The 26,889-nt window shown below is 38.8% G+C and overlaps 1 protein-coding gene across 2 annotated transcripts in view; it reads left to right on the forward strand.

Moving 5' to 3' along the window:
- Positions 1–25,798, forward strand: part of SLC22A15 (solute carrier family 22 member 15) — a 37,432-nt gene extending 11,634 nt beyond the window's left edge. The window contains exons 2-12 of one of the 2 annotated variants that reach the window (XM_071760376.1): positions 483–695; positions 3,780–3,912; positions 4,941–5,105; positions 6,080–6,209; positions 7,669–7,884; positions 9,200–9,340; positions 10,129–10,214; positions 12,755–12,875; positions 13,843–13,915; positions 14,305–14,493; positions 17,651–25,798. In XM_071760376.1, the coding sequence (XP_071616477.1) occupies positions 483–695; positions 3,780–3,912; positions 4,941–5,105; positions 6,080–6,209; positions 7,669–7,884; positions 9,200–9,340; positions 10,129–10,214; positions 12,755–12,875; positions 13,843–13,915; positions 14,305–14,493; positions 17,651–17,737 (1,554 nt within the window). In that variant the 3' untranslated portion in view covers positions 17,738–25,798. The remainder of the gene's footprint in view (positions 1–482; positions 696–3,779; positions 3,913–4,940; positions 5,106–6,079; positions 6,210–7,668; positions 7,885–9,199; positions 9,341–10,128; positions 10,215–12,754; positions 12,876–13,842; positions 13,916–14,304; positions 14,494–17,650) is intronic. The other variant, XM_071760386.1, reaches the window with a different exon arrangement.
- The last annotated feature ends 1,091 nt before the right edge of the window (positions 25,799–26,889 follow it).

Raw genomic sequence — 26,889 nt, forward strand, 5'->3', positions numbered from 1 at the left:
GGAAAGAATTAATTTTGGTAGAACTGGGAAGGGCCAGTTATGAAACAGTGAGGAGAGCTATTCCAAATACCTGATCAGAAGAATGAGCAATGTAGGTGGAGGGAGAGGATGTAGTGGAGCAATATACTTTCATTAAAGAATATTTTTGTTTTCTCTCTTTAGTAGTACTACTATCAACTTTTTGTGCATCTAGGAGATGTACTTGCAATGTGTGGGAGTTTGGGGGCCTCTGAGGGAAGGCTGTCAGAAAGGGAACTTTTCTCAAATGATCAATAGATAAGAAGTGTGAAAACCACCGTGTTGAAATTGTGGTTCTTTAGTGTGTGATATTTGGTAGATGAGGGCTATACAAGGCCTCTTGTAGTGGTAGAAGGTAAATATAAATATAATGGGAATATTTTTAATACTGACTTGATCCAGCTGTAGAAGAAACACCGCTTTGATGTATGTTTAACATCTTTGTTTTTTGTCTTTCATGCCAGCTCTATGTGGCCACTGAAGCCATCCTCATTGCACTGGTGGGTGCGACTCCTCCATACTACTGGGATCTCCAAGAGCTCTCAGCTAATCAGAGCCATAGCAACCAATCAGCAAGTGAGCAGAAAGCTTTTGGGGAATGGCTTCTCACTGCCAATGGCAGCGAGGTGCGTAAGCACGTACACTTCAGCAGCAGTTTCACATCAATAGTCTCTGAGGTAGGTCTGAAACATTTTTGTCTGCCTCATATTTGAGTAGTAAATCTTAATGAGTCAGTTGTGGAGGCTGGTTATACTGCTTCTTTCCCCCATACTAATGTATGTTTTAATTAACAAATGATACCCATGCTACCTCCAGTTAGAGAACAGGTAGTTTTATATTGCTGTGCATATCTTGACCAAAAGTTCTGCTCCAAAACGTCCCACCTTTTCCATGTGGAAGTTATGTATGGGATTCTGTAGCCTGGTTACACAGTTGAGCTCAAGTCATTTGTTGAACCAATGCACTCAAAGTCTTTTGTATACCCTGGGATCTTCCTGGCCACCTTGCTAAAGTTAAATACATATAGTGCATCATACAGTTGGCAACCAATGGAGGAACTGAAGAGGAAATGGCTTCTGCAGTCTTTGCAACTCCAGATGTGAAGGAAGCCATGGACAAAGAGTGGGGAGTCAGGTGGTAAAGCTATTCCCCCTCATGCTATCCCAGAACAAGCTTTAGCTTTATTGATGTGGCCTCTGTGTTTTGTGCCTTCTTCCATTGTCTAGCCACAGTCCCTGTAGAAATGATGCCAAACTCCACACTGATGAGTGCAACACCTGCCCTTCCTGCGACCTTCAGTATCTATTAATGTCAAAGCATTCTGTGCAAGAACCCTATCTGAGAGCATCTGTTAAAAGACCTTAATTCAGAGCTATACAACTGAGTCAAGTGTAGTACTGCTTGATAATTTATGGATAGTGTCCAGAGGCATTAATGTCATCTGAATTAGTACTGTAAAGCATTTAACTTTATTTGTTGGGAGCATATTAGTGAAAACTGCAAGCTTTGGAATAGAACCAAACAGTTGTATGCAACAGGCATTGCTTCTTATTCTGGTAATAAAGAGGATATGAGTACTTATACCACTATTTAAATTAAGATTCTAATGTACAGTGGATTTTTTTTCAAGTGTTATTTAAAGCTTGATGTGGTTTTCAAACCTTCTGTGAGTTTTTCCTTTTCAACTTTTAAATTTATCCAGGAGTCTTCCATTCTCTTAAATTTGGCATGTCAGACATGTTTGTGTAGCCTAGCAATGGCTTAGGACAGAAATTTTATAAAGATTCTTATGCATTTTACTTGCATAGATAAGAAATTCAGGGAAAGAATGAAGATGGCTCAAAAAATACAAATTAAAAAAACAAAAATCCCAAGGCAATTTGTATATCTTCTGCTTCGAAGTTCTTTAACACAGTTCAATACAGATAGTTTATACACACAGTAAATCCTGTGTGTATAAAGTCTTGTTGCCTTTCCTGTTTCCCACTGGAAATCCTTAAATACTTAAATACTGGAAATCCTGGAAATACTTAAAATCCTTTTTTTTAATTCTTAATTGAATGCCTAGTACATTTATAATTTGCTCTAAGTACAAATATTTTAGTGAGAATGCAGTTATTTTTGGGGTATCTCATCACAGTCTAATTACAATATTGATATGTAAAGAAGTTTTTTGCTACACTTGGGGGTGTTTTAAATGCTTATCTTCTGGCATCACTCACTGATAGCATGACCATTGCAAATTTAGACTGAAAACCATTGTGATGTTAAAAGCTTCATTTATGAATATCAGGCATATATGTAAGATGCTTTCTATGAAAGAGAAAAGCTTTGAGCCTGTTAAAGGGCTTCTTAGCTGTTGCAGACCAGATTTTGCTTCACAACCAAATTATCCTTTAATCCCTAAATGATTCAGAAAGCATCGAGTGTCACTGAGTTTCAGTGTTGTCAGCTTTTTAAGTTTCTATACCAAAACTTAGGGTGTGATTCTTGTAGCTCTTGGAAAAAACAACCTGACTGTGTTATTTCAAGATAAAACTAATCCCATATTCTAGTATTATATAAATGTATTTTTCTATGAATTGTTTTTAAATTCTAGTGAAGCTTCAGAGAATGATTTGTGGTCACATAGTGAGTCTTAAAATTACATTTTGTTGTCTCAGCTCGTTATGGGCACATTACCTACCATACCAGTAAACACCTTAATATTCAAGAGACAATTCAAAATGAAGCATATACTGAAAGTAAGCAAGATATTTTGTTTTGTTAGCTCCCCAATCTTGGTGAGATTTAATTGTGGGGTTCTGCTCTCATGTTGAGGTAGTTCATAACTGAGCTTGGAAATAATATAAGCTTTGCTAGAAATGATGTCTAATGGGGTTTTGGTAGAAGCAGAGAAGATTATGAGAAGATTAGTGTGTTAGTGCAGGGATAATGACATAATCATCAGCTTACCAGCACAGGAGGAACAACTGGGTGTCACTAAAAGGAAACATTATCTCAAGGTGCAAGCGAAGTAGTAAAAGAAAAGAACGCAAGATGTGGAGATCTTAGAATACAAAAGGAAATCACTTCTGTACAGTGAAAATATGGCATATTTTCATTCTATGGTTTTGTGGGGAAAAGAATTTCCTGTCAGGTTCAATCTCAGACATTAAGTCTAAAAGAATCAAACATATGAAGATCACGTTTGTATTTGGAATTGAGAAGACCTGGAAATGACACAAAGTAGACTGCAAAAAAGTTGAGTATTTGCAATACCAGGAAACCTGTCTAACACTAGCAAAGTATTTCTCAGTGACAAGACAGTTCATAAGGAGGAGCATATGCAAGAATATCTTTGGACAGACCCCACTGTTTTAATTTTTGCATAGTATGTCTACTCACTAGAGTGACACATGTTGAGAGAGGAATGACTGAGTCTATTTAAGCTAATAGATTTATGTGGAAAAAATGGGAAAATAAAAGGGAGACTGGGAGAAGGCTGCAAAAATTACAATATTCAATGAGGCATCTGTCCTTGGTTTTGGAATCAATGACTGCATGTGATTTGGGAGAACTGTGCAATTGGTAGTGCTGCACCCCAGTGCATCTAGGGGACAGCAGTTGTACTTTAGTGACTGTGTTATGACTGTGATGCTTAGGTGACTTATGCAAAGTCTGATCTTCCTTCAAGTATGTCATCCCCTTGCAGTATTAGATGTTGGTGAGCTGCTTGGATTCTGATTAATTGTGCCTCTTTTTTCCCCTTCACCATCTAGTGGTTTTTAATTGGCAACAGATCGTACAAAGTCAGTGCTGCCAGTTCTCTGTACTTCAGTGGTGTGTTTTTTGGAGCAATCTCCTTTGGCCAGCTCTCAGATCGCTTTGGGAGGAAGAAAGTCTATCTCACAGGTAACCACTGCCACCTACACAAAATGAATGAAGTAAAGGTGTCACGTCTCTGAAGGTCAGTGACAAGACCCCAGAATCTGCTGAGAGCTTGCAGTGAATAACGAGCTGTGATTTCTTTTGGGTTTTTTTTGTCTTTCTGGTATACCTCAGGAATATCAGTAGAGACGAGAAATTAATATTTGATTATTTAGTCACCATCTGCATGTCTGGGGGGAGTTCTGATTTTAGGAATCATACAATAAGGTCTTACACCCATGCTTTTCATGTTCATGGGATCTTCACAGGTTGGAATTAATATTTCTAGTGATTTATTTTTTTTTAGCAATGTCTACATGTATGACCTGCTATGAATTTATTTCACCTTTTGTATTCTGGCTACATGATTCAATCGTTACGTATCTATTGAGCCTCATCATGCTGTAAAACTCAAGCATATTTTACTGTCCCCAGACAAACAGCATTTGGAATGTCATGTTTTCTGTATCTATTTATAATACTGTGTGTCAGTGGAGGAGTATGTAGAATTAAAAACAGACTTCTACAATTATTTTAAAGGAACAACCTCATTCAAAGCAAATAAAAACAGGCCTGCTCCATAGTGCAAACTTCATATGTAGTGTGTCACCTATTAATGTTTCCCGTAGGTTGTTTGTACAGACTACTCAGGAATGAGGGGAGATACATGGTCATATGTTTAATCTCTGATTTCTGTATGGGGATCAATATCAAGCCATCTTAATGAGTCAAGTAGTAGTTCTGAGTATGTGAAGAAACTCTGCTGTGAACTGAACTGTGGTTTTCCACTGCAACTTATGTATCAGAAACCCTTCTTTTCATGTCCCCCCTCTTATGATATTGACTTCAAGTGCTTAAATTTTTGCCCAGACCTGTAGTATGCAGCAGTGTGCTGTAGTTGTTCACTGTGATTATTTGGGACAGGTGCCACTGAGCATCAAGTAAAGCTACTTGATAAATGCTTCTATTATTCTCTAGGTATTCTTCTGAAATGAAGCCTTTTGCCTTTTCAGGTTTTGCCCTTGACATTTTGTTTGCCATTGCAAATGGATTCTCACCCTCCTATGAATTCTTTGCCATCTCTCGCTTCTTGGTAGGGATGATGAACGGTGGGATGTCTCTGGTGGCCTTTGTTCTCCTAAATGAGTGTGTGGGTACTGCCTACTGGGCATTAGCAGGTAAAGTCTGAGTGTCTGTGTCTTTATCCTCAGAACTTAGAGATTTCAGTCTCACACATCACTTGAAACACATCAAAGCTAGCACCGTAGTATCTCTGAATTATTCTGCTTGAGGATCTATCTGACCAGTCTTTGAGAGCTGCTTTGTTTAATATGAACCTTAGATAAGCACAGCAGATGGGGATTCATGAAGGTCAAGTTCATACATCCCCTGTGAACCTGACACACCTCATGCCAAGTTCATGCTAGCTGAGCTCTATTCATTGGAATTTTGGACTCCACTAAACAAGGTTTAGTGTCTGTATGCTAAATAGCAGTTCTTTTATTGCTGGCATTTTTCAACAAGAAATCAAAAGTGGTTTTATATAATAGGAAAATGGGACAACTATTGCTTATGCCTTAAAAAAAAAAAGCCACATGTGGTAATCAACCTTAATAAAAAGGTAGACACCTTTAACTGTCTTGGTTGCTAGTGTTAAAGCTGTTCTTAAGATACAATGCATCTAAATTGTATTGATACAGCTCTAGGGCCTGACTTGCTCAGTGTGTGACAAGTTTCAAAGAAGTGCTGTGCTGAGACTTATTTGAAATGGGGTATCCTACAAATCATGAGAGCTGCTAATGCATGCTATAAATTCCTAAAGAAACCCAAACAAACAGGTTTGCAATGGGTTGTAGTATTTATATTTACACATAGAAAGCTGAAAAATACTTATATTTGGAATTACAAGAATAAATTGTTTATAGAGCTTTGCGTGAGGAGGACGTAAAGTGGTGCATTTGGGGCTTATATCTTTGCAAGTGGATCTAATACTTGTGTCCTGCATGGGTGAAGGACAGCAAATAGCTGTGGTTTTGTCTGTATTGCTGAGTGAATTCTTAGTGAAGTGTTAGTTTCTGTCTGTTCCCGTGTGTTGAGAGTTAATAATAATCCTTAAAGGAGTGATAATGTTTTGGTTTTAATTGTATGTTAGGTTCTATTGGTGGCTTGTTCTTTGCTGTGGGAATCGCCCAGTATGCTCTATTAGGCTACTTCATCCGTTCCTGGAGGACTCTGGCTCTTGTGGTTAACCTGGAGGGAACAGTCGTCTTTCTTCTCTCTCTGTAAGTTATTTTGCAAACTGAGTTTCATCAAGAAAGGTGTCAAAAATAAGAAAAAAGCACCCTAACACCTATACAAGGTACTATGTATACATGTCAAAAGTTACTGAATTTTTACAGTTATGTGATAATATGTTTTTCTTATTACTGTGCTTACACAGAAGGAGCAGCATAAAAGTTGCTTGATGTACAGTCTTAAAAGTTATGTAGAAGAAAAAATAGGCGGCTTCCTTATATTCAGATGTGATTAAGAAAGAATAAGGCTTCTTTATTAAGATAGTAAGAGCTATGTGTTTGTGGATAGCAGCACTGAAAGTTATATGAATCAGTGTGCTGCTCTTGCATACATCCTGACAGCAAACTTTTAGTAGCTGAAAGGAGAAAATAACTGTAGCTGTAGTTAAGCTTAAGGCTTTTTTCCTTCTGTTGTCAATTTAGCATCAGTTACTAACTTTTTGAATGAAGGTGTTTTCTGAAAAGACAACACAGGGAAGCTTTAGAACTAAGAGAAAGGTTTTAGAGGCTGTAGGCTGTTCATGAGGTAAAAGGAAGAGATGATGCTTCTGATACTTGAAAACTAAGTGGTGCTTGGGAGCTTTGGGAAAAAAAATTAACTTGATGTTGACTTTTTTTTTTTTAAGTGCTTCATGCTTGGGACTTGAGAGCTGTGCTTAGAGGCCTGTTTTGTTGTAAGAAAGAATATATAAAAAAAAGTCCTAAATTTCATACTGGTTTCCTCCGATATTGCTTAAATATTATTCTGTGCAGAAAATGCTATCAGAATTTTTTTACATGGGTAGAAAACATGTTTCTTTCTAAGCTCTTCTATAAAACCACAGAATTATTGTCCTTTAAATTTAAAAGCAAAATGTCACTTCTGCTCAGAGGCAAAAATCATAAAGCTTCTGGCAAAAGACTAAAGTTCTAATTAGTTTCAGGAACTTAAAAGTAATAGATTTGTTTTGTATTGTTTTGCATTGGCATTATAGACTTATCAAGTGAAACATGTACGTGGGAGTAAGAGCATGACCTTTGCATTGCTTCTTCCTTCTTGTCTACAGGAGAGAATTTGGGGGGAAAGTTGGGAAATGAGGAACAGAAGACATCTAGTTTGTGCTACAAAAGCATGCTGTGGTTACTTGTAGTAATGTGGTGCTTGAGTTCTCCTAAGAGAGTCTTAATGATACCATAATTTGAAGTATTGTATTTGTGTGTATATGTATGTGTGCATTTATGAGTATATGCAGTGTAATTTCTTGGTATCTAAATTACATGTGACTTATGTTCCCTTTCCTTTCAGAGTCTTTTGTCTCTGTTTCAGTAAGTTAATTTTATACCTGAAGGGTTGTCTGAAAATATTTTTGTTGTACTGAAATGTATTTCAGCCTAATTTCCATATACAAGTCCAGCCTCATAGAAGAGAAAACTCCTAAAGGTGTCTGTCCATGTACGTGTCTTTCAGATTCATTCCAGAGTCCCCTCGATGGCTCTATTCACAAGGCCGGCTGAATGAAGCTGAAGATGCCCTCTACCTGATTGCAAAGAGGAACCGCAAGCAGAAGTGCACTTTTTCATTAAAACTTCCAGCAGAGAGGAGCTCCAAAGAGGCTGGCAGCTTCTTGGATCTCTTTCGACATCGGATTCTCTTGGGACGCACCTTGATCATGATGTTTACTTGGTACTTGAAAAATGTTGTAGGCCGAGCTGTACTACTGTTGCCTACCTAACTCTGAGAGAACATGTTGCTGCAGGCTCATATATAGGTTGTACTTAGTCTCAGCTTGACTTGTTAGGGACAATGGACTAAGAAGGGTCCTCATGCTATAATATTTTCATGGTACATTTCTAATGTGAAGCCATTTTTACAGTCTACTTCTGAGGGGGTTCATCTTGGCATTTCTGTCATGCTTTTTGAGTCTTAAAATAGCCAAGACCTCTTCCTTTCTGACTCTTAGAGGGTGCTGAGATAAGTCATACTGTCCTCCTCTCTGGCCCAGTGCTATCTGTCAGTTTTTTCAATTTATATGTATTATTCTTTGTTTTGTGTAAGGAGACCATTAGTAGGTGGGTGGCCTACCTTGTCTAATGAGTGTGTTTGTTTTCATAAGAGAAAGTGCTGCCAGTGCTAGCAGTTGCTGTAGTAAGGAGCAGGAACTCATGATAGTACCTCAAATCCCTAGGAGAAATTTACTGTCTCCAAAAGTGCCTATTTTGTTTGAGATAGTTCTTCTAATTCTGAGGGTTTTTTGGTGCCACTTGGAAAGAAACCTTATTTATGACATGGTATGTGAGTCCTCTGGCATTACTGTTCATACTGTTGTTTTTATAATGCATATTTTTTGGGAAATGTTTTGATTAACAGAAAAACAAATGGTTCTGTTTTGTTAGCAGACAACACAGGGCTGTTTTCCTGTTGCTTTTGCAAATGGTTACTGAAGAATAGGGTTTTTTGTGTTCCTTAAATGAGAATTGCTAATTTCCTGCAGACTGAATTCGTGTCCTGTTTCTTTCTTCTCTGTAAAGAAGACTGCTAGTCAGGGTTACAAAGAAAAGTAAAATATCATATTTGGAGAATGAATAAGACTGGGCAAGGGTGCAGAAATTAAAAGAAGGTGGAAGTGTAATCTGAACTGTTTGAGAAAGGGTTTACACACAATTTGAAAATTATGGATGAAAGTGAAACATGATACAAAAAGGACAAAGACAATTTCTCCAGTCAAATAATATAATCATGATCATATTTTAACTCTGTTCTCATAATACACATTATTGTTAAGTGTAGTCTTACATTTGAGTAATAAGACAAAAATTGGGTCTGTGCAGTGACAAAATGGTTTCTTTACCTAGAAAGCATCATACACTTGCAGGGAAACATTTTTAGACCCATCTTCTGAAACACTAAATATAGCTGATAGTGCATTGTGTCAGACTGGTGCTTTGATTTGTTAGCCAAAGTGGCAGTTCTGATTTTATTCTTTTTCTGTCTTTTGCAGGTTTGTGTGCAGCTTGGTTTACTATGGTCTTACCCTTAATGTGGGTGACTTGGGTGGAAGCATTTATGCCAATTTAGCCCTTTCAGGGCTGGTAGAAATCCCAGCATACCCGATCTGTATTTACTTGATTAACCAAAAATGGTAAGTATGAACCATTCAGGGTTTTGTTAGTTTTTCTCAAGGATAGGTTTCCTTTGTATTGCATTTCCTTGCTTGTATCTGTTGTGTGGGGCTTCCTGTTTCAGTGTTACTACTTTGAGAAATGCGTTTTTATTCCAAAGTGCCATTGACATAGCACTGTTTCAAATAACAACAGATTAACTTGTTCTCAGTCTCTCACGTTAATAAGCCGTCTTAAATTTGGCTCGGAGATGAGGCTGATCTCGAGCAGTCGAACCTGGTTGTGCTGACTCGATGCTAACACAAGATGGCATTCTTTCCACCTCTGTCTCCTAAACCCCATTCTCACTGTAATGTCGAAGCTGCTGCAGCTAAACTCAACTGAAGCCGTCCTGTGGTTTCATGTAGTAGTTGCTGTGTGCACTAGAATGTGAGCAGAGCTGTTGATTCAGGTAATTAGCCTTTTCCTGAGCCGTGATACTTTGAACATGTCTTTCACTTTTTGTAGAATCCACCTCCCAATCTCTTCTCTACATGTCTTCTGAGGAACTTACAAATGTGCCCACACACTGGGAAGCAAATCAAAATCCTAGAAACTCTCAGCCACTGCATAAAGACTTCTTGGTGCTCATTTTGTTAAGAATGCAGTAGAAGCTTGTTTAAAAACAGTGTGAGAGGAAACGTTTGTGGGAGATGGCATTCAGAATTTCCAATTGCAAATAAAGAGACAACGTGAATTTAGAGGACTCATTGCTCTGCAAACCACAGATCTAATGGCAGAATAAAGCTTTGTTATCCTTGCACATCAGGTTTGGTCGGAAGCGAACACTGAGTGCATTTCTGTTCCTGGGAGGATTGGCTTGTCTTATTGTCATGTTTCTTCCTAAAAAGAAAGGTAAATATTTCCTTTTGTTTCTGGAATATGTGTATAATAGTTACAGTAAGTTGTAAATGTGGCATCCTGCAGCCTACAAATTTGATGAATGCTGGTTCTGCAGGCTCATACCACATATGAGTCATTTTTTGAAGCCAGAGAAACTATCTCACAAAAAGGATAAACAGCAACCTTCTCAAAACCTTAAGGAAAGCTTGTTAGAAAGACTTGGATTTGAACTCTTGTCTTTGGAGTCTTCCTTTTACTTCTGATCATCTCAGTCACTCCTTTCTAGTGTTTCTGACTTAATCACAAAGAATTATGTTTCTTGGGGTATCTCTTAGCAAAATGACATGCCAGTGTAAGTAGTACACATGCAGCTTATATGTGTCTGTCCACGACAATAACCAAGGTAAAAAGATCCTGAGAACTGAAATTTAGGCAGTTTCCATCTTTTCCTCAGTGCTTTGCAGTGTTCAAGACTGGTGTGATGGTGGTAATAGTAATGTGACCACATAACTTACAGTTCAGAAAGAATTTTGAAAATCTTCTGAAGCAAGGTATCTGTAAGAAATGTGAAACCATATTTTTTCTAAATTACACTAGAGTTCATGTTTATTGAGCTGCTAGAGTCTGCCACAAGCAAGGTACCTTAGGAAGTGAAATGGCTAACTAGCCAGAGAAGCAAAAACCTTTCTTTACTGAGCATGATTTGTTGAGAGCAGTAATGGCTTATGCTGTGGCTTTGGTAGGCATTTAAGGTGTGTTCTGCCTGTTACAAGAGAATAAGTACTGGCCATTCCGACAAAATGGAGCTGAATGGGATATTTGGCATGGTTCTTTACTGCATCTACCCGTCTTTTATTGTTCTTCTAAAGTAATCATGCTGGAAGCATGTTATCTTACTATGGAATTGACACTGAATAGGGCTCTTTTCATTAAAAATCCTCACTTATTTTTGAAAAATGTATCCATTATACTTCATCTTGCCTTCAGAACTAGTTTAATATTAGTGGTAGACTCAGAAAATGTTGGCATTTAGTTTTCAGCTTTTAGTATGCTTGTAGATTTTTTTCTTATCTTAAAAAAGCCCATCTGGAGCACAATCTGACCATTGTCATAAGAGGCACCAAAAAAATGTTTTTACAAATACATTAACAATAAAGAGTGCTGTGGAGAAACTCCATCCTTTGTTGGATGCAGGACTGGGGATGGACACATTACTACCAAAGATGATGAAAAGGGTGAGATAGTTAAATGTCTTCTCTGCCTCCATCTTTATAAGTCAGACCAGCTACCTTCAGCCCCCTGAGTTGGAAGATAAGGACAGAGAGCACAACAACCCCCCCATAATCCAGAAGGAAGCAGTTAATGACCTGCTTTACATAATTTGGACACTTAAAAGTCTACAGTGCTCAATGGAATCTACACAAGGGTATTTAGGGAGCTGGCAGAGGAGCTTGCCAAGCCTCTCTCCTCATTTATCAGTGGTCTTGTTTAACAGGGGAAGTCCCAGATGACTTGAAGTTTGCCAGTGTGACACCCATCTACAAGAAGGGCTGGAAGGAGGATTTGGGGAACTACAGGCCTGTCAGCCTGACCTCCGTGCCTGGAAAAAGTATGGAGCAGGTCATCTTGAGTGCAATCACATGGCAAATTCAAGACAGCCAGGGACCAGGCCAGCATGGGTTCAGGAACCAACCTGATCTCATTCTGTAACCAGGTGACCTGCCTAGAGGATGAGGGAAAGGCTGTGGATTTTGTCTACCTCGACTTCAGTAAAGCCTTTGACACCATCTCACACTGCATTCTCCTAGAGAAGCTGGCAGCTCATGGCAGACAGGTGTACTTTTCACTGGGTTGAAAACTGGCTGGATGGCTGGGCCCAGAGAGTTGTGCTGAACAGAGTTAAATCCAGTTGCTGGCCAGTCACCAGTGGTGTCCCCCAGGGCTCAGTTTTGGGGCTGGTGTTGTTCAGTTGACTGAATTCAGTTGGGGTCAGTCTTGTATCAGAGATCTAGATGAGGGGATTGAGTGCTTCCTCAGAAGCAGACAACACCACATTTGGATGGAATTGTTGATCTGCTTGAGGGTAGGAAGGTTCTGCAAAGGGACCCGGGCAGATTGAATTGATAAGCTGAGACCAACTGCACAAGGTTTTAACACGGCCAAGTGCTGGGTCCTGCACTTCAGTCACAACTCCAGGCCACTCTACAGCCTTGGGGAGGAGTGGCCGGAAAGTTGCCAGACAGGAAAGGACTTGGGGGCATTGGTCAACACTCAGCTGAATAAGAGCCAGCAGTGTGCTCAGGTGGCCAAGAAGGCCAGCAGCAGCCTGCCCTGTCCAGCAGGAAAAGGGAGGTGATTGTGCCCATTTGAAATTTTTCTGAGGGTACAGATCACCTCTGGCAAATACTGTCCTTAAACAGAAAATTGCATGGCTGACGTGCATGTTTACCAGTAGAATCCTCTTCACTTCATATTGTTGTGTGATTGAAATGATTATGGAAATGTATCTGAATGCTGGAAAGCCTTATAAGGGTTGCATTTTTTTCTCTCAGATACAGGTGTGTTTAGAGTGGTGAATAGTCACTCTCTGTCTTTGCTGGGAAAACTGACGATCAGTGCTGCATTTAACATTGTGTACATCTACACATCAGAACTTTATCCCACGGTGATCAGGTAACACAATTTAAGGTCTTTATTTTTCTAGTTCTCTCACGTGATCACCTTTTCCTTCTCTGTTACTTCTTTTCTATTAACTATACCTTTTCTTTTGAGATTTTCAGTTACATATAATGATTATGTGTAGCCTTATATGCTAAATTCCTTTCCTTACCCTCTTCTCACTTGGCCTTTCCTCAGATTTGTTGTTTTCTTATTAATCATACTTTTTATGTAGCAGTAAAATAGTCCTTTGGCTCTTTGGTATGCTCACAGCCCTCTCTCTACTAATGAATGTAAAAATAGCATCACTGATACCTCTTTGATGAGTGATATCTAACTTTTTCAGTGCTTTATAAACTGGGCAACTCTATTAATCATTCATACTTGCTTAACCAGTAACACTGAAGATGACTGGTTAATTAGCTTTGTAAAAGTAACTTGATGCCTAATAGGCCATACATAAGCAATGGTGAGGTTTCACTTGCTAGAGGCAGAACTACCCCATGTTTGTGCCTGCAGAGTAGACAAAAGTATCTATCATATTGATGAAATTTTTAATAGATATTTTAGTCAGGTATTATTGTTCATGATCAGCCACCAGTGAAACTGTACTGTGGTGTTTCTCAAGAAAAGAGGCATATCTGCTGATAAATGGGATTTGGATAAAGGAATTTAGCCAAAGTTTCAGGCAGACACAAGATGCATTGTTTAAAACAGCACTTGTTTTCTTGTCTCTCTCTATGTGTATGTGTGGAAAAAAAAATGCCCTGAACATGCAGGGCATTTTTGCTTCTCTTTAAGCAGAAAGAATGTGTTTAATTCCTGTCTTGGGATACGTTCAGTTATATTTGACTTTTTGCCATTTAGTGTGGTCAGGGTTATGACTGAGTTTTTGTTTTTTTCACTACTAAATGGCACTTTTCAAAGTTGTGATTTTGCCTATGCAAATAACACTAATAAATTATTTTTATTTTCTTCCTAGGAATGTAGGAATGGGTGCCTGCTCCATGTTTTCCCGTGTTGGTGGAATCATTGCTCCTTTCGTCCCTTCATTGGTTTGTCTGAACTTCTCACTACTATGTATATTTTTGTTTTGTGGATCTGATGTATAAGAGGCCTTAAATGTGGGAGTATTTTGGATAGATTCCGTATATAAACAAAGATATGTAAATTTAGACATCTTGTGTAGAATGTCTTGTGTAATTAAGACAAAAACTAAGCATTTGGTATGCTGAGTATCAATTCTGCAGGCATTTCTTTTAAAGTCCATCCCAAAATCTGTGTGGATCTAATATTGTCTAAAAAAAAACCAACAGCAGGTTGGTAATTCTTATACTAACTACAAAGACAAGCAGTTCCCAGATGGAATGGTTGTAAAAGTTAAGTGCTTTATTATAAAGTATGAACTAGACTAAACCAATCTCAATACTGTTATTTTTTCCAGAAATCTGTACAGTGGTCTCTGCCTTACATTGTCTTTGGAGCAACTGGTCTTTTGTCTGGATTCTTAAGTTTACTGTTGCCCGAGACCTTAAACAGCCCTTTGCTAGAAACTATAGCAGACCTGCAGGTATGCTCATACTGGAGGCTGGGTGATGAAGCCATGTCATTGCAAGCCCTAGATGGCTCACAGGTATATTGGTTTTGGGTTTTTTTCCCAGTGCTTTTCTCTTTTGTTTATTTCAGCTGTCACCTTGAATATGCCACTCCAGATAGATTAGAATAGTGATTCTTTGCCTGTGGAGGATAGGCCCTGAGGAGATACAGAAGATAGCTTAGTAACCTTATCATCAGATCTGAAACATTGTCTGGAAGTGTAGGCTGAGAGATAGCTGGGTTAATGCATCCCTTCAAGGCCAAAAGCTTAACATCTTTTCCTCTGCAATAAAGGGCTCAGTTGTGTCTGTTCATCTCTAACATGGATTGCAGCAGCATACTTCATGTGAAGGTGGCCACTGAAGTTTCTGAGAAGCCTTCGATGTTAAAGAATACAGGAGCCTGTTTGTGATGGGCTGTTCTTAAAGACAGCTGGCTGTACTTCTGCCCTGTCAGTTGTTAGGTCTGTCCTAGAGAGTCTTTAAATGGGTTAAAGCTAGGTTAACCCCTGACACCTGTCCCAGTGTTGATTCTCAGAAATAAGATTTGTTGAAAAAGTTTGAACTACAAAATTCCCAGGCATAAGCATAAATAAACATAGTGGTAGAATGTTGTTCTGTGAGGTGTCTTTGAATGTTACTTTTTCACGGCCTTTACACCTCATTTTGTCAAACCCTTAGACACCTCATGTGTGCATCCTTGTTGTGTGGAGGTTTTTACTTTTCTGCTCCTCTGTGAATGGAGTGGGATTAGAGAGAAGTACCTAGAGAACGGAAGTGGATGTTGGAGTTTGGGTAAGGTTTTAATGTTTAAATCCTGGCTCCAAAATTCTAAGTATTAGTGACCTAATAAAAACTGAGTAAATGGTCAGAAGACTTGAAGGCCAACTCCTAACAGAAAAAAAATCAGTCATTAAATCAGGGTGAGATGAGACAGGATGTTTTTAACACATTCTTGTTTGATTAATTTTTGGTCAGGAGGGCTGTGATTCACAGGTATTCAAACTTATTTTCACAGGAATCAGGAGGGTAGAGAGAAATCTATTTCTAGAATCAGAGCAGTTGCTTCCTTTCAAAGATTTCAACATGTTGCCTTGTTTACAATTTTAGCTTTAGTAATTCTTGACAGAACAACACAACTTAATAACAAAAACACCCTTGAAGAAAGCTTGAAAGAGGCAGCACTATAACAAGTAATTTTTTTACTTTGGATACTTTACATGCATGTTTTATAAACACTTTTACCCATTCTGGTTAATTTCTTGTGGCACCACATTCTTGCTGGTCGCACAAATCTATCTTGCACCTTTACATCAAGTTTACACCAGCTATTATTTTGGTAATTATTATTTCATCTTAACTGTGCGGGTGGCTTACTAAGAAAAAAAACGATTCTAGCAGATAATGTGGGTGTTACAGATTAGGAGGAGTGAAAGTCACTTTTTCTTTTTTCTTTTTTTTTTCCTTTTTTCTTCTTTCTTTTTTTTTTCCCTTCTAACCAAAGTCAGTATTGCCCTGTGTGAGTAGTATTGTCTTTCTACCAGTATGTGCACTAATTGGTTCACTTATGACAAGCACTCCTCTCAATTTAAATCTTCCCTGCTTGCAGGCTTCTTAAAAATCCCAACCTGAACAGGATCTACAAAAGGGAGAAAAAAAATTAAAAATTGAGAACATTCTCAGGAACATTTTTCCTCAGATGGATTAAAATTATTGAATCTAAATGAAATTAAAAAAGTTGTCAGTTCAGGCCTGAAGTAATCCTGTAACTTCATTGATCTGGAATGCCTGTGTCACATTAGGGGTTTATTTTAAAGCTCATAAAGAAAGTGCTGATAAAATGGAAAGCTGTTAAGCATTAACCCTATTTGACAAGGCTATTGAGAGGTCTTATGAAGCAGCTGTAAGAAAGATGTAGAATTTATTTGGCTTCCCATGAATTCCCCCTGTGGAATCGACTGTCCTTTTGTACTACTTTCAGGGCAATGTGCATTCTGGTTGCCCACAGTGGAGGTTTTGTCCCTGCTAACATGCTTGAATGTGATACTCAATTTGGACAGCATCCAGTGATAGCCTGACTTTTCTCATAGTTTTAGAAATCCAGAAAAAAACATAACATGATTCCCTTTATATCTTCTGACAGGTCTTAGTGCTGAAACTGTTTGAAGTTCTTTTGCAGTTAACTCACATTGCTATAGCAAAACTCTTCTGAAGAGGGATCTAAAGCTACAGATTTTGCTTGCATGGTACTGTCAGTCAGGAACTTGATTTCCATTTCTCTATTTTTCACCCTCTCTCACCCTTCTTTGCATATGGCTAGGCAGGCAGAAGTTTTATGGTAGGTGCAAGCATAGTGGTAAGAAAAAAAAGCCTAAATATCTGGAGTTTATACTAGCAGGAGGATCTTTTTAACTGGAATAATTTCATAGGTTCATAGAATATCTCAAGTTGGAAGGGACCCATAAGGATCATCAAGTTCAACTCCATGTTCTGTTCAGGGTGATCTAAAACTAAACCATATGACTGAGTGTTTGATTTGTATCAGTTCTGTGGAAAAATGTTACACTGGATGAACAAAAATCAATTGGCTGTAATAGCTTGCTTTAGTTTGGGTATGTGATAGAAGTCGTATTGTTAGAAGGGCTCAGCCTGGAGTAGGTATGTCTATAATGGGGAGCTTACTTTCTGAACATGTGAACTGGTAATGTATTTTCTGTTTGCCAAAACATCTTTAGTCAGTGTTGCAGGGGGGTTCTTTAATTATAAACTTGCACAGGGAATGCCCAAGCTGCCACAAGGAAAAGGAGAATTCTGTACTGAGTTTTTAGTTAAGTAATCTGTGTTCTGAGCCTCTGCTTCCAGTAGCTCACCACAGAGGTAGGGACAAGTAAGAAAGATGAGTAGATTATCACTTCAGAACTACTCTAGCCAGTCTCTCCTGCATGTAGTCTCAAGTGTATTGATGGGAGCAGAAAAAGTTCATCTGCTAGTAGCTTATCTCATTAACAGATTTTGAAGAACTGAGAACACAAATCTTGATTCATATAATTTCTTTGTAAGAAAGTGATTTGACCAGCTTTTTTATTACTACTTCTTTACCAGCGTTCCAACAAAGGTATGGTGGGTCATGCTTATATATTTTGAGATTGATTTAGTAGCTTCTGCACTAACCAACAACTTCATTTTTGTTTTTAGTCTGGAGACAAAGACAGTTCTGCAAGCAGTGGCAGTGAAGATGAGGAGTTTTATGATGCTGATGAAGAGACTCATATGATCAAGTAATGAGAAGACGGAGCACTGGCCTATTTTATGCCTTTTCTTACTTGTCCAATCAGTCCAGCTGTAAGATGAGTTCTGGCAACCTTGTCTGTCAGGGAATGTAATTGGGCAAGTGCCTGACTAGGAGAGGGGTTTGAATACTGTTCAGGCTGATTACACCACTGATGCTGTCCATACAAGATAGACATTCAAATTCTTACGGTTCAGAATGACAGTGCACAGACTGCATTTGAAGCCAGATGAAACAGCAAGGGTGAGGGAATGTATTCCTTCAGCCTCAGAAATTGCCTAGGGTTAGATGGATTTTAACAGATCATCAGTGCATATGTTTGTATTTTATTTTCAAGGTGGTTGATTTTGATTTGATATAATAGATAAACTTGAGAACATCCACTTTTTTCTGTAGAGTGAAAGTGGTCACAGAATGTGCTGTGTCATGTTATACTGGAAAAAAAATCTTGAAAATGTTTGCTAAAATGCCTTCTGCATATTGAATGGTGGAGAGCCTTATGAACACAGGGCTTCTCTTTCTGCACATAGACACCTGTGTAGTTACAGAGTGCAGGGGGTTAGTCATGAGCTGTGCATGAACTCGGTGATAAGGGAAGGCTGGGAGGAAGGACTGCTGGAAAACACAACTATAAGGGCTGCAGACATAAAGAACATTATTGATTATTATTTTTTACTTCTTTTCATCCATGAGTCATTTTCCTGGGCTGTCTTATGTATAGTTTTGCTACTTGTTGCCATGTCTCACCTTTGGTGTGTTAATAGCTTTGCCTTGTCCTCACTTTGTCATAAATAGTGAAGTTCAGTAACTTCTCTGTGCAGTGAAATAATTCTGTGAAGGATATAATTTCATGGGTGGGACATAGCTGAGGCATTTATCACATACTGTGTAATGTAGCATAACTGTTGGAGTATGTAGCTCATTTTCGTGGACCTATTTGTATTTTTATTTCTGGAAGAAACTTAACTCTGGAGTGGTAAGAGGAGCTATGGGTTGATGTTAGATTGGGGGGGCTGTTGTCAGGAAGCTGCTAGTACTTATTTAAAATTCTTGCATGTAGATAAAGTTCTTAGCTTTTTGAGACAGTATTTTGTTACTTGACATTATTTCTTAACTAGGTGCTTACCAGGCACTTAGGTTCTTGACCTTTTTGAGGAAGAGAGCTTCACTCTCATGTTTACACTGATTTTTTTAAATTTTTTTTCTTATCAATTCTAAATAAATAAAACCTGCTTACTTAGAAGGAAGCAGTGATAAGCCTTTTAATACTGTGCTGCCAAGACCCAACAGGTTATTTTAGGTGTTTGCTGCCTCTGTCCCTCTTTGAACAGTAGATGGGGAAAGTTACTCGAGATACAGACAGGAGCTGTTAGCTTTCCTCCCTGCACAGGTTAGTTGTCATTGTCTGCTACTGGTAACCTTGGTTATGCTAAGGGGGACACCTCAACATAATTTTCTTTAAAGTAACAGGATGCTGGAATGGTTCAGATGGAGGAGTTTAACACCCTTTGCAGGATGTGAACTTGAGTTTGTGACAGTCCCCAGCTTATAATTAACATCACGCCTCCACTTTATGCACTTTTATGTCATAAGCATACCTATTGAAAATTGAAAATTGAAAAAAACAAGAGTGAAGAAAACATCAACTTTCTTAATTTTTTTTTTTCATAAAAGTTGCTGCTCCTTTTCTTTTTTTTTTTTTTTTTACATTAAATCTATCCTGTGTTTGCATCTATGGAATTTTAAAGGGCAGTGTCTTTTGTCAACCATAGGAACTGCCTATTGTTATTTTCCCTGTCTGGTTAATTCAGAAGTTTTACAGCAGATAATCACTCCAGGAGGAGCTCAGCAATGTAGTACTAGACTTGTTACAAATACTTATTTCCCACTTTGTGTTCTGAAGTCCAAATTCTGTGGGTGCATTTAGTTTCTTTTCAGAAAGGCTTTATAAAAACTGGACACAGTTTCTTCTTGGTACAGAAACCTGTAGGACCACATTTTTCCTAACCAGAGAGTCTAATGCTTTATAATACAGGTATTTGTGCTACATGTGGTATTCACTAGTGGGATGTAGCCTGTGTGGTCAGCATTTTCTCTGTCTAGATGAAGCATTACTGCTAACAACTTCTTCAGTTAGACAGTGACTGCTGTCTCTCACAGCCATGTCACTTGAAAGCTCAAGTCAGGTTAGAGAGAACTTGTGGCCTCAGAGTTATATGTGAGAAGTTTATGTAGGCCCAGTTAATAAATCCCAGTGTTTGGGCAGTAATTATGGCCTGGGGCATTACTGATACAGCACTAGATATAGCACAGTTTGTGACATATTGTAATGCTTAAGAGACCCTAACTCCTTGCTATAGTTGAGTGAAGTATGACAACCTTATCCCACATTTACTAGAGTAGCTTTGGTTACTAAGCAGACTGTCCTGGTAACCATTTTTTGTGTTGAACAGGCACTAGAATACCCCCAGGGTGTCAATTCTTTCCCTGTATTCCTTTGGTTTTCAGCCAGCATTGGGTGGAAATACCCTTCTTGCTGTTTGTGCTGACTTGAAGCTTCTCCTTTGCATTGGTTCTATTAGTGATACCAGTTTTACCATTTCCCTTTTAATGTGAACTTTGTTCAGCACAACTACTTCAGTGATGAAACATCTATTTTGATTAATATAAAATGTGACACACTTCACTTTTGTTTGTACTCAGTTTTTCCATGAAATGGCATGTCATTAAAGTAATTAAGATCTATAAAGCCCTATTATGGAGAATGCTGTATAATTGATAACTTCTTAATTTGCCAGCTTCCCTTTGGAAAAATAGGAAGATTAGAATTGCTTGATGCATTTTTATCACACAACTTCTTGTGAAACTATATTTCACCCTTCTAAATGGATATTGATACCTGGCTATTTTTAATAGGCTAAAAAGAACAGACCAGGGAAGTGAATTGACAAGTTTATGTTTTTTAAACTACTTCCTGGGAAAACAAAGGTAGTGCCCTCCTTTTAAGGGTTGGGAAAGTGCTGTTCAGGGGTTCCCTGACACACCAGAAAGTTAGAAGCTCTGTGTTTAAGGAGAGCCACAGGTTCAGGTCAGGGTGCTGAGTGAAGAACATGCCTACAAGTCTCTGGAGACACCTAATAACATGAAGCAGGTTGTAGCTAGCTGTCACCTTTGCTACAGTCAAGGCTTTAAGGATTGCAGGCACATGCTCCTCTGCTTACAGTGCACAATCCATGACAGGGTTTCCAGATTGTGTGGATGGACTGAGGTGTCCATCAGAGTGTGCTTCACAGAACCATGGGGAATGCAGTTGAACTGTACATGTCCCAGCCTGTTTCACCTAAGCATATAAAAACAGTTTGCAAGAGATTGTTTTTGTTGTACTGAGGAAAAGGGGAAAGTGAGGAACAAACCCCTTTCCTAGAGTGTGTTAATGGAACCATTTGAGCTCGAACTTTTGTTCCTCAGTTTTCTGCATAATCTCCAAATGTGGATTTTGTCAGTATTATTTTGTTCTAGCTGAAAGGTGATATGCAAAGTGTATGTTTTTCCATTCTGTTATAGGATATATTTTCCATCCTTCTTTGATCACGCTCTGCAAATCAGCTGAATCTAGGCATCTGTGCATGCAGGTTGTAAGCTTTGCAGCAAATACATCAGGAAAGTCCAAAAGCAGTGCTGTCATTTCATAGTGGAAGTTATGGCCCAACACACATAAAGCCTGTGTCAGAAATGTCTGTATTAAGCCATTTACCAAACAGCAGGGGACTTAGGTGTAGCTGTATTTTGAGCCTCATTACTTGTATCTTACTATAAGGTGTATTAAGTGGAAGAAAGATACCTGCATTATAACCTCTGTGGCAAATCTAAATGTAGAATTGGAGGGCAAACAAATTTATACAGGATTTCTTCATGCTATGTATTTTTAATGCTTTGTCCAGTTCTTTGTAGCCTTCAGATTTTCCATGTGCTACTGTCATTTAATAGACCTGGATATAACTTGCACCTTGACAGTGTGAATTTACTGAACTCTCATTTTTGATACTACTTGCTGTTTCTGTTGTTCTGAAGAAAGCTCCTGTATTGCCTAGTGGGGAGCAGATTTTTCAGTTCTAATTTAAAGTGCCTGTTTTAAAAAGTCATCTTCAGTTTCCTCAGTCAACTTGATATGGGACTGCATGTAAAGTAGCATCACAGAATTGGATTATAAAAGTGCCAAAGACAGTTTGTGCTGGAAAGCGGTGGTCTAAAACTAGAATGAACTGCATTCATTTGGAATTCTTCCATGCAACTTACTAAAACTGGTATTAACAAGCATTTCCAGAGCTCTAGAGGACAGAGATAATTACCTTTGCTTGCTTTTCTTTTATTGCCTAACTAGGTAATAGTAGCTTTTTTTTTTTTTTTAAATGAAGCTACTTACTTAAAGCTATTGCTTCTGAAAAAACCAAAGAAATTAAATGAAGGATTGAAGACAAAGTGTAGGTTTTGTAGAACAAGGAGCTTTTACACCATATAGCCATTATAGAGAAATTTGCAGAGCTTGTTTGCTTCTGAGTTGCAAATGTTAAATCTCACTCCAAGACCGTTGAAACCTGGTTTAAAACTGCATATCGGAATTTGTTAGTTAGATTCATCAGCCTTACAAATTAGCATTGCTAATGACAGTTTGTCTGAAGCCTTGTAGGATCTAGGAGGTTTCTATAAAAAGCACAGTCTGAGGCATTGCTAAATAATAATGTCTAGAGTTTAAATCCCAATTACAACTAAAATTTACTGCAAGTCAGCCCTATCATGGCTGCTTGTTTATGAGTAAATAGGCAGGTGGCTGAAAATTTGTGTAGCAAGAGCTGTCTGCCCCCAGAAAACTGGTTTAAAAGAAATTACCTGCTTTCAGCAGTGTGTGTGCAGAATGAAATGGGACTGTGGGGTGTCAGGGTCCTCTCTTATACAGCAAGATTATAAAATGGAGCATGTTTAATTAAGTACTTGCCCACTCCCATTTACAGGAAAGTTTGTAGAGGAAAGAGATCCTTAGCATGCCTGTTACTGCTTCCCACCAATCCATCTGAGGTGCTCACATTATACCCACATTATACCCTGCAGCTCCCTCACTACCAAAGCAGAAAGTATGGCCCTGAGAAATCCTTGACCCCTGAAGTTACATTTACTTAAAGATGTCCCATGACAGGTATCTGGCACATCAGTGTTCAAATAAAATGTTTTAAAATGATAGGGAACTTGACTGGAAGACAGGAATTTCTGATGTAAGCTTGTAGGAAAAAAGTCGTGCACTGATGAAAATGGTTATAGAGGAGGCAACTGCTGGATCTTTGTCATAAAAGAATTTATTGAGGTTGCTGTGATTTCAAGTATGCCTCTAAAAGATGTAGTTCAAGTATTTGATCCTAGTCACTACCCAAAGTCTAACCTAAATTGTTAATTTGTTCTTGTTAAAATTTGAGTAAGTCATGTAGAAATTCGAAGTAGATTTTTATAGGAGTACTTTAATTGCACTACCTTTCCATTCTGAATCTAATAATACTTTGCTTATTTTTTTTAAGCTACCTCATTATATTGAGTTTTTTGTCAATTTTGTATTTAATTATTTTTTCGGAACCAACAAAATATTTTTTTTAATTTATGTGGGAATCTGTGATTTAAACACTGTAAGTCTTCCTTCTGTTTAAAGTTTTTCTTTAAGGCCTTTTGAACTTAAAAGACTTCAGCTTTTGAAGGACCAGAATAATTATACACGTAGAACATGGGCTATCCTGTATGATTTTTATACTAACCCCTGTTAGTATATAGGCCTTGGTTTTATACTAGCCTCAATTGAAGACATGACTTTTTGGGGCAATAAAAAGTTCTTAGTTGAAGGGTTTTAATCAATTTTATTTATTGCCAACTAAAGAGCTTCTAGTTACTGGTTTTGGCATTGAAAGAGGAAATGAATAAAAAATTTAGGGAAAACACTGCTGCTTTCTTCTGGACACCAGTCTCCCCTCTCTCTCCCATGTCATCACCCACTACATGGTTGTCTCCGATGGCTTGGCTGCGTGTTAGCTCTGTCCTTTCACCAAGGACAGGCAGCACAAGGAGACTGGGATCAGTCTGTTGTGATTACTGCTCCTTGTTTCTTACTCAGCTGCTGTTGCGTGTGTTTCTTCAGCAGCCACAGCCCCTTTAGAGCTGTAGCTCCTTCTGGGTCTGCTCCCAGCCTCTGCTCAGGCTATGATTTTCCTTTGGCATTTCTCCTGTTCAGCTGTCTCTCCTTTCCACTCCTCTTGTGCTGGCATGGTCTTAGTCTTTATTTCCCCTTGCTGCTGTAGAACTGTAATATCTCTTTCTTGGCATTTACTGCCCTTTTCTAAGTGTGATATTCCAGAAGTGCCAGAAACTCCTCTGATAGTGTTGGAGTGCAGTGGGTCAGTGCCCACTGTCTCAAAGAGATGCTATCTGAGATACAGGAGGGTCCATCTGAACATAAGGAAGCACTTTTTTACTGTGGGAGTGGCCAAGCACTGGCACAGGTTTTCTGGAGAGCTTGTGGAGTCTCCATGCATGGGGGTGTTCAGAATCCATCTGGACATAGCCCTAGGCTGCTTGCTTCAGAGGGTAGCCCTGCTTGAGCAGGGGGATTGGACCAGGTGACCTCCAGAGATCTCTGCCAACCTAGGCCATTCTGCAGTATTTTTGCTGCCTGTTGCTGAGCTGGCTGGGACCAGCACAGGGCAGCCCCTGTCCTTTTCTGGCACAGGACACCCTGCAGCTCCCTCACTACCAAAACCCTGTCAGTGATGCTCAGTACATGACTGTACAGGGTTTTCTTGCAAATCACATCCTTGCAGTTTGGACTGACAGCATTTGTGAGTAGTAGCTGGTAGTGCATTCCCTTCCTGTGTTACTGGTGTCTTAGGTCAAGTATAAGGATATTGTCAGACATTGATAGCCAAGTTTTGTGTCTGGTTACATTTGCATTCCTGCAGATTTCAGAAGACAGAATTTAAATCTCCACATGTCTACAGGAGCAGCTAAAGGGCCTACTCAAACTCTTCATTGTCATGGAAACAAATATTTGTATAGTTTCTATGTCCTGTAGACTTTGTATTGTTTCCTCATGCCAATTGAATTTGAACCAACAATCAAAAGTCCTCATCAGGTAAGAGCTGAGTAGAAGAAAAGTGGCAACAAGGGGGAATAGATCAACTGCTTCAAATAAAAATGAAGTTGTACATAGTTGGTGTGTGTATTTTTAAATGTTTAACTTGGATTACTTGAATACAGTGTTACAAACCTCCCCACATTAAAAGAAAGACTGATATATTTCAGAAGGACTTTTTTTTCTTCAACTGTATTGCTGTGCTGCTGTTAACTCAAAGTTGTACCGCTGAAAAGTCTATTTTTAGAACACATCTTCTGAGAATTCACAACTAACAACAGCATAAGGTTTTTCCCAATAGACCTTTTATGGTGGTATATTCACATGTTCTGTGACCAGCTGTTGGATCCATCTTTTTAAGATGTTCTTTGCCATAGGTGAGGGTCCATAACAAAGGTTGAAATATTCAGAATAATTGTGTTTACCTATTCTGTTTTCATAATGTGTTTCCTATACATACTGCCTTGCCTGTACGTACTTTACTTCACTGGAGGTACAAAAGATGTAAATATCAGGTTCTTAATTGATAAAATGTAAATTATTTTTAAAAATAATTCTGTAATACTATGTATTTTTCATCTATATCTGTCTTCTAAGTAAGAGAGTATGATGGTGGTAAGCCCAGGTGAATTTAATCAAAAGTTAATATTGGTGGTCTTTACATTCCCACTTAGTTTCTGAATTATTTTGATAACTTGAAATATATTTTTTCTTTTAAAATTTTTGTAGAGGCTACCATACATCGGTAAGCCAACTTTAAGGTGATTTGTAACAGCTCTGGTACTGCCTCTAAATCATACAATTCATATAATGTCTTTAACTTATTTTGTGCCTTTTCTTCCCCTGACACAAAATGTCTCAATAAAAACAAGCTTTTTTGCAACACTGATAACCTCTTCTGTTTGTTTGGGGTTTTTTGTTCCGATTTTGATTTCCATGACCCCTTTTGTTTTCTGGGGGGGACTTAGTCTATCTCATGATAGAGTAGATATTTATAACGGGCTCTGCAGAAGAAAATTGACAAGGTGGAAAGCAGGTCATTGTGGAATGACAGTGCCACAAAGCGCCTGGGAAACTAGGACTGTCAGTACTAATCAATATATTCCACCATATCTATCACAAATCATTTCTAACAAAACCTGGCGCCAGTGGAATGCGAGAGTCAATTTACTCCTGGCTTCAGTTGTGCTGATTGGTGTCGAGAGACTGGAAACACTTTGGGGGGTTTAGCATAGCAAAATGTCTGTGGTGTTGTAACTAACATTTGTACTGGGGGAGTGCCGAGGAACCCTACTTGGCACGTAGCACCCCTTCTGTAAAGTGCTGAGCAAATGCACAGAAACATGGGCGCTGTCCTCGGGGCTTCTGCCTAAACATCTTGGCAGGGAATGGCACCATTTGAACATTTGTCCTCGTTACTTGGAAGTCAGGTGATAAGTAGCTTGCCTGCAGTGCCAGTCCACTGTCCGGTGGCAAAGAAAATACTGCCTGAATCTGAAAGAAAAGTGACTGCAGGAAAAAAGGATCAGTGTTCTATTTTAAACTGCTGGCTACCAGGGCTTTCACACCTCTGTATATGCTTAAAAGAAAAATAAAGTTTGTCCTTGAATAGCTAGTCATAGAATCATAGAATTGGCTGGGTTGGAAGGGACCTCAGAGATCATCAAGTCCAACCCTTGATCCACTACTGCTGCAGCTACCAGACCATGGCACTGAGTGCCACATCCAGTCTCTTTTTAAATATCTCCAGGGATGGAGAATCCACCACTTCCCGGGGCAGCCCATTCCAATGTCTGATCACCCTCTCTGTAAAGAAATTCTTTCTAATGTCCAACCTAAACCTCCCCCGGCACAACTTGAGACCATGCCCTCTTGTCTTGCTGAGGGTTGCCTGGGAAAAGAGACCAACCCCCCCCCTGGCTACCCCCTCCTTTCAGGGAGTTGTAGAGAGTGATGAGGTCTCCCCTGAGCCTCCTCTTCTCC

This window comes from Heliangelus exortis, chromosome 1 (assembly GCF_036169615.1).
Source record: "Heliangelus exortis chromosome 1, bHelExo1.hap1, whole genome shotgun sequence".
Taxonomy (NCBI): Eukaryota; Metazoa; Chordata; class Aves; order Apodiformes; family Trochilidae; genus Heliangelus; species Heliangelus exortis.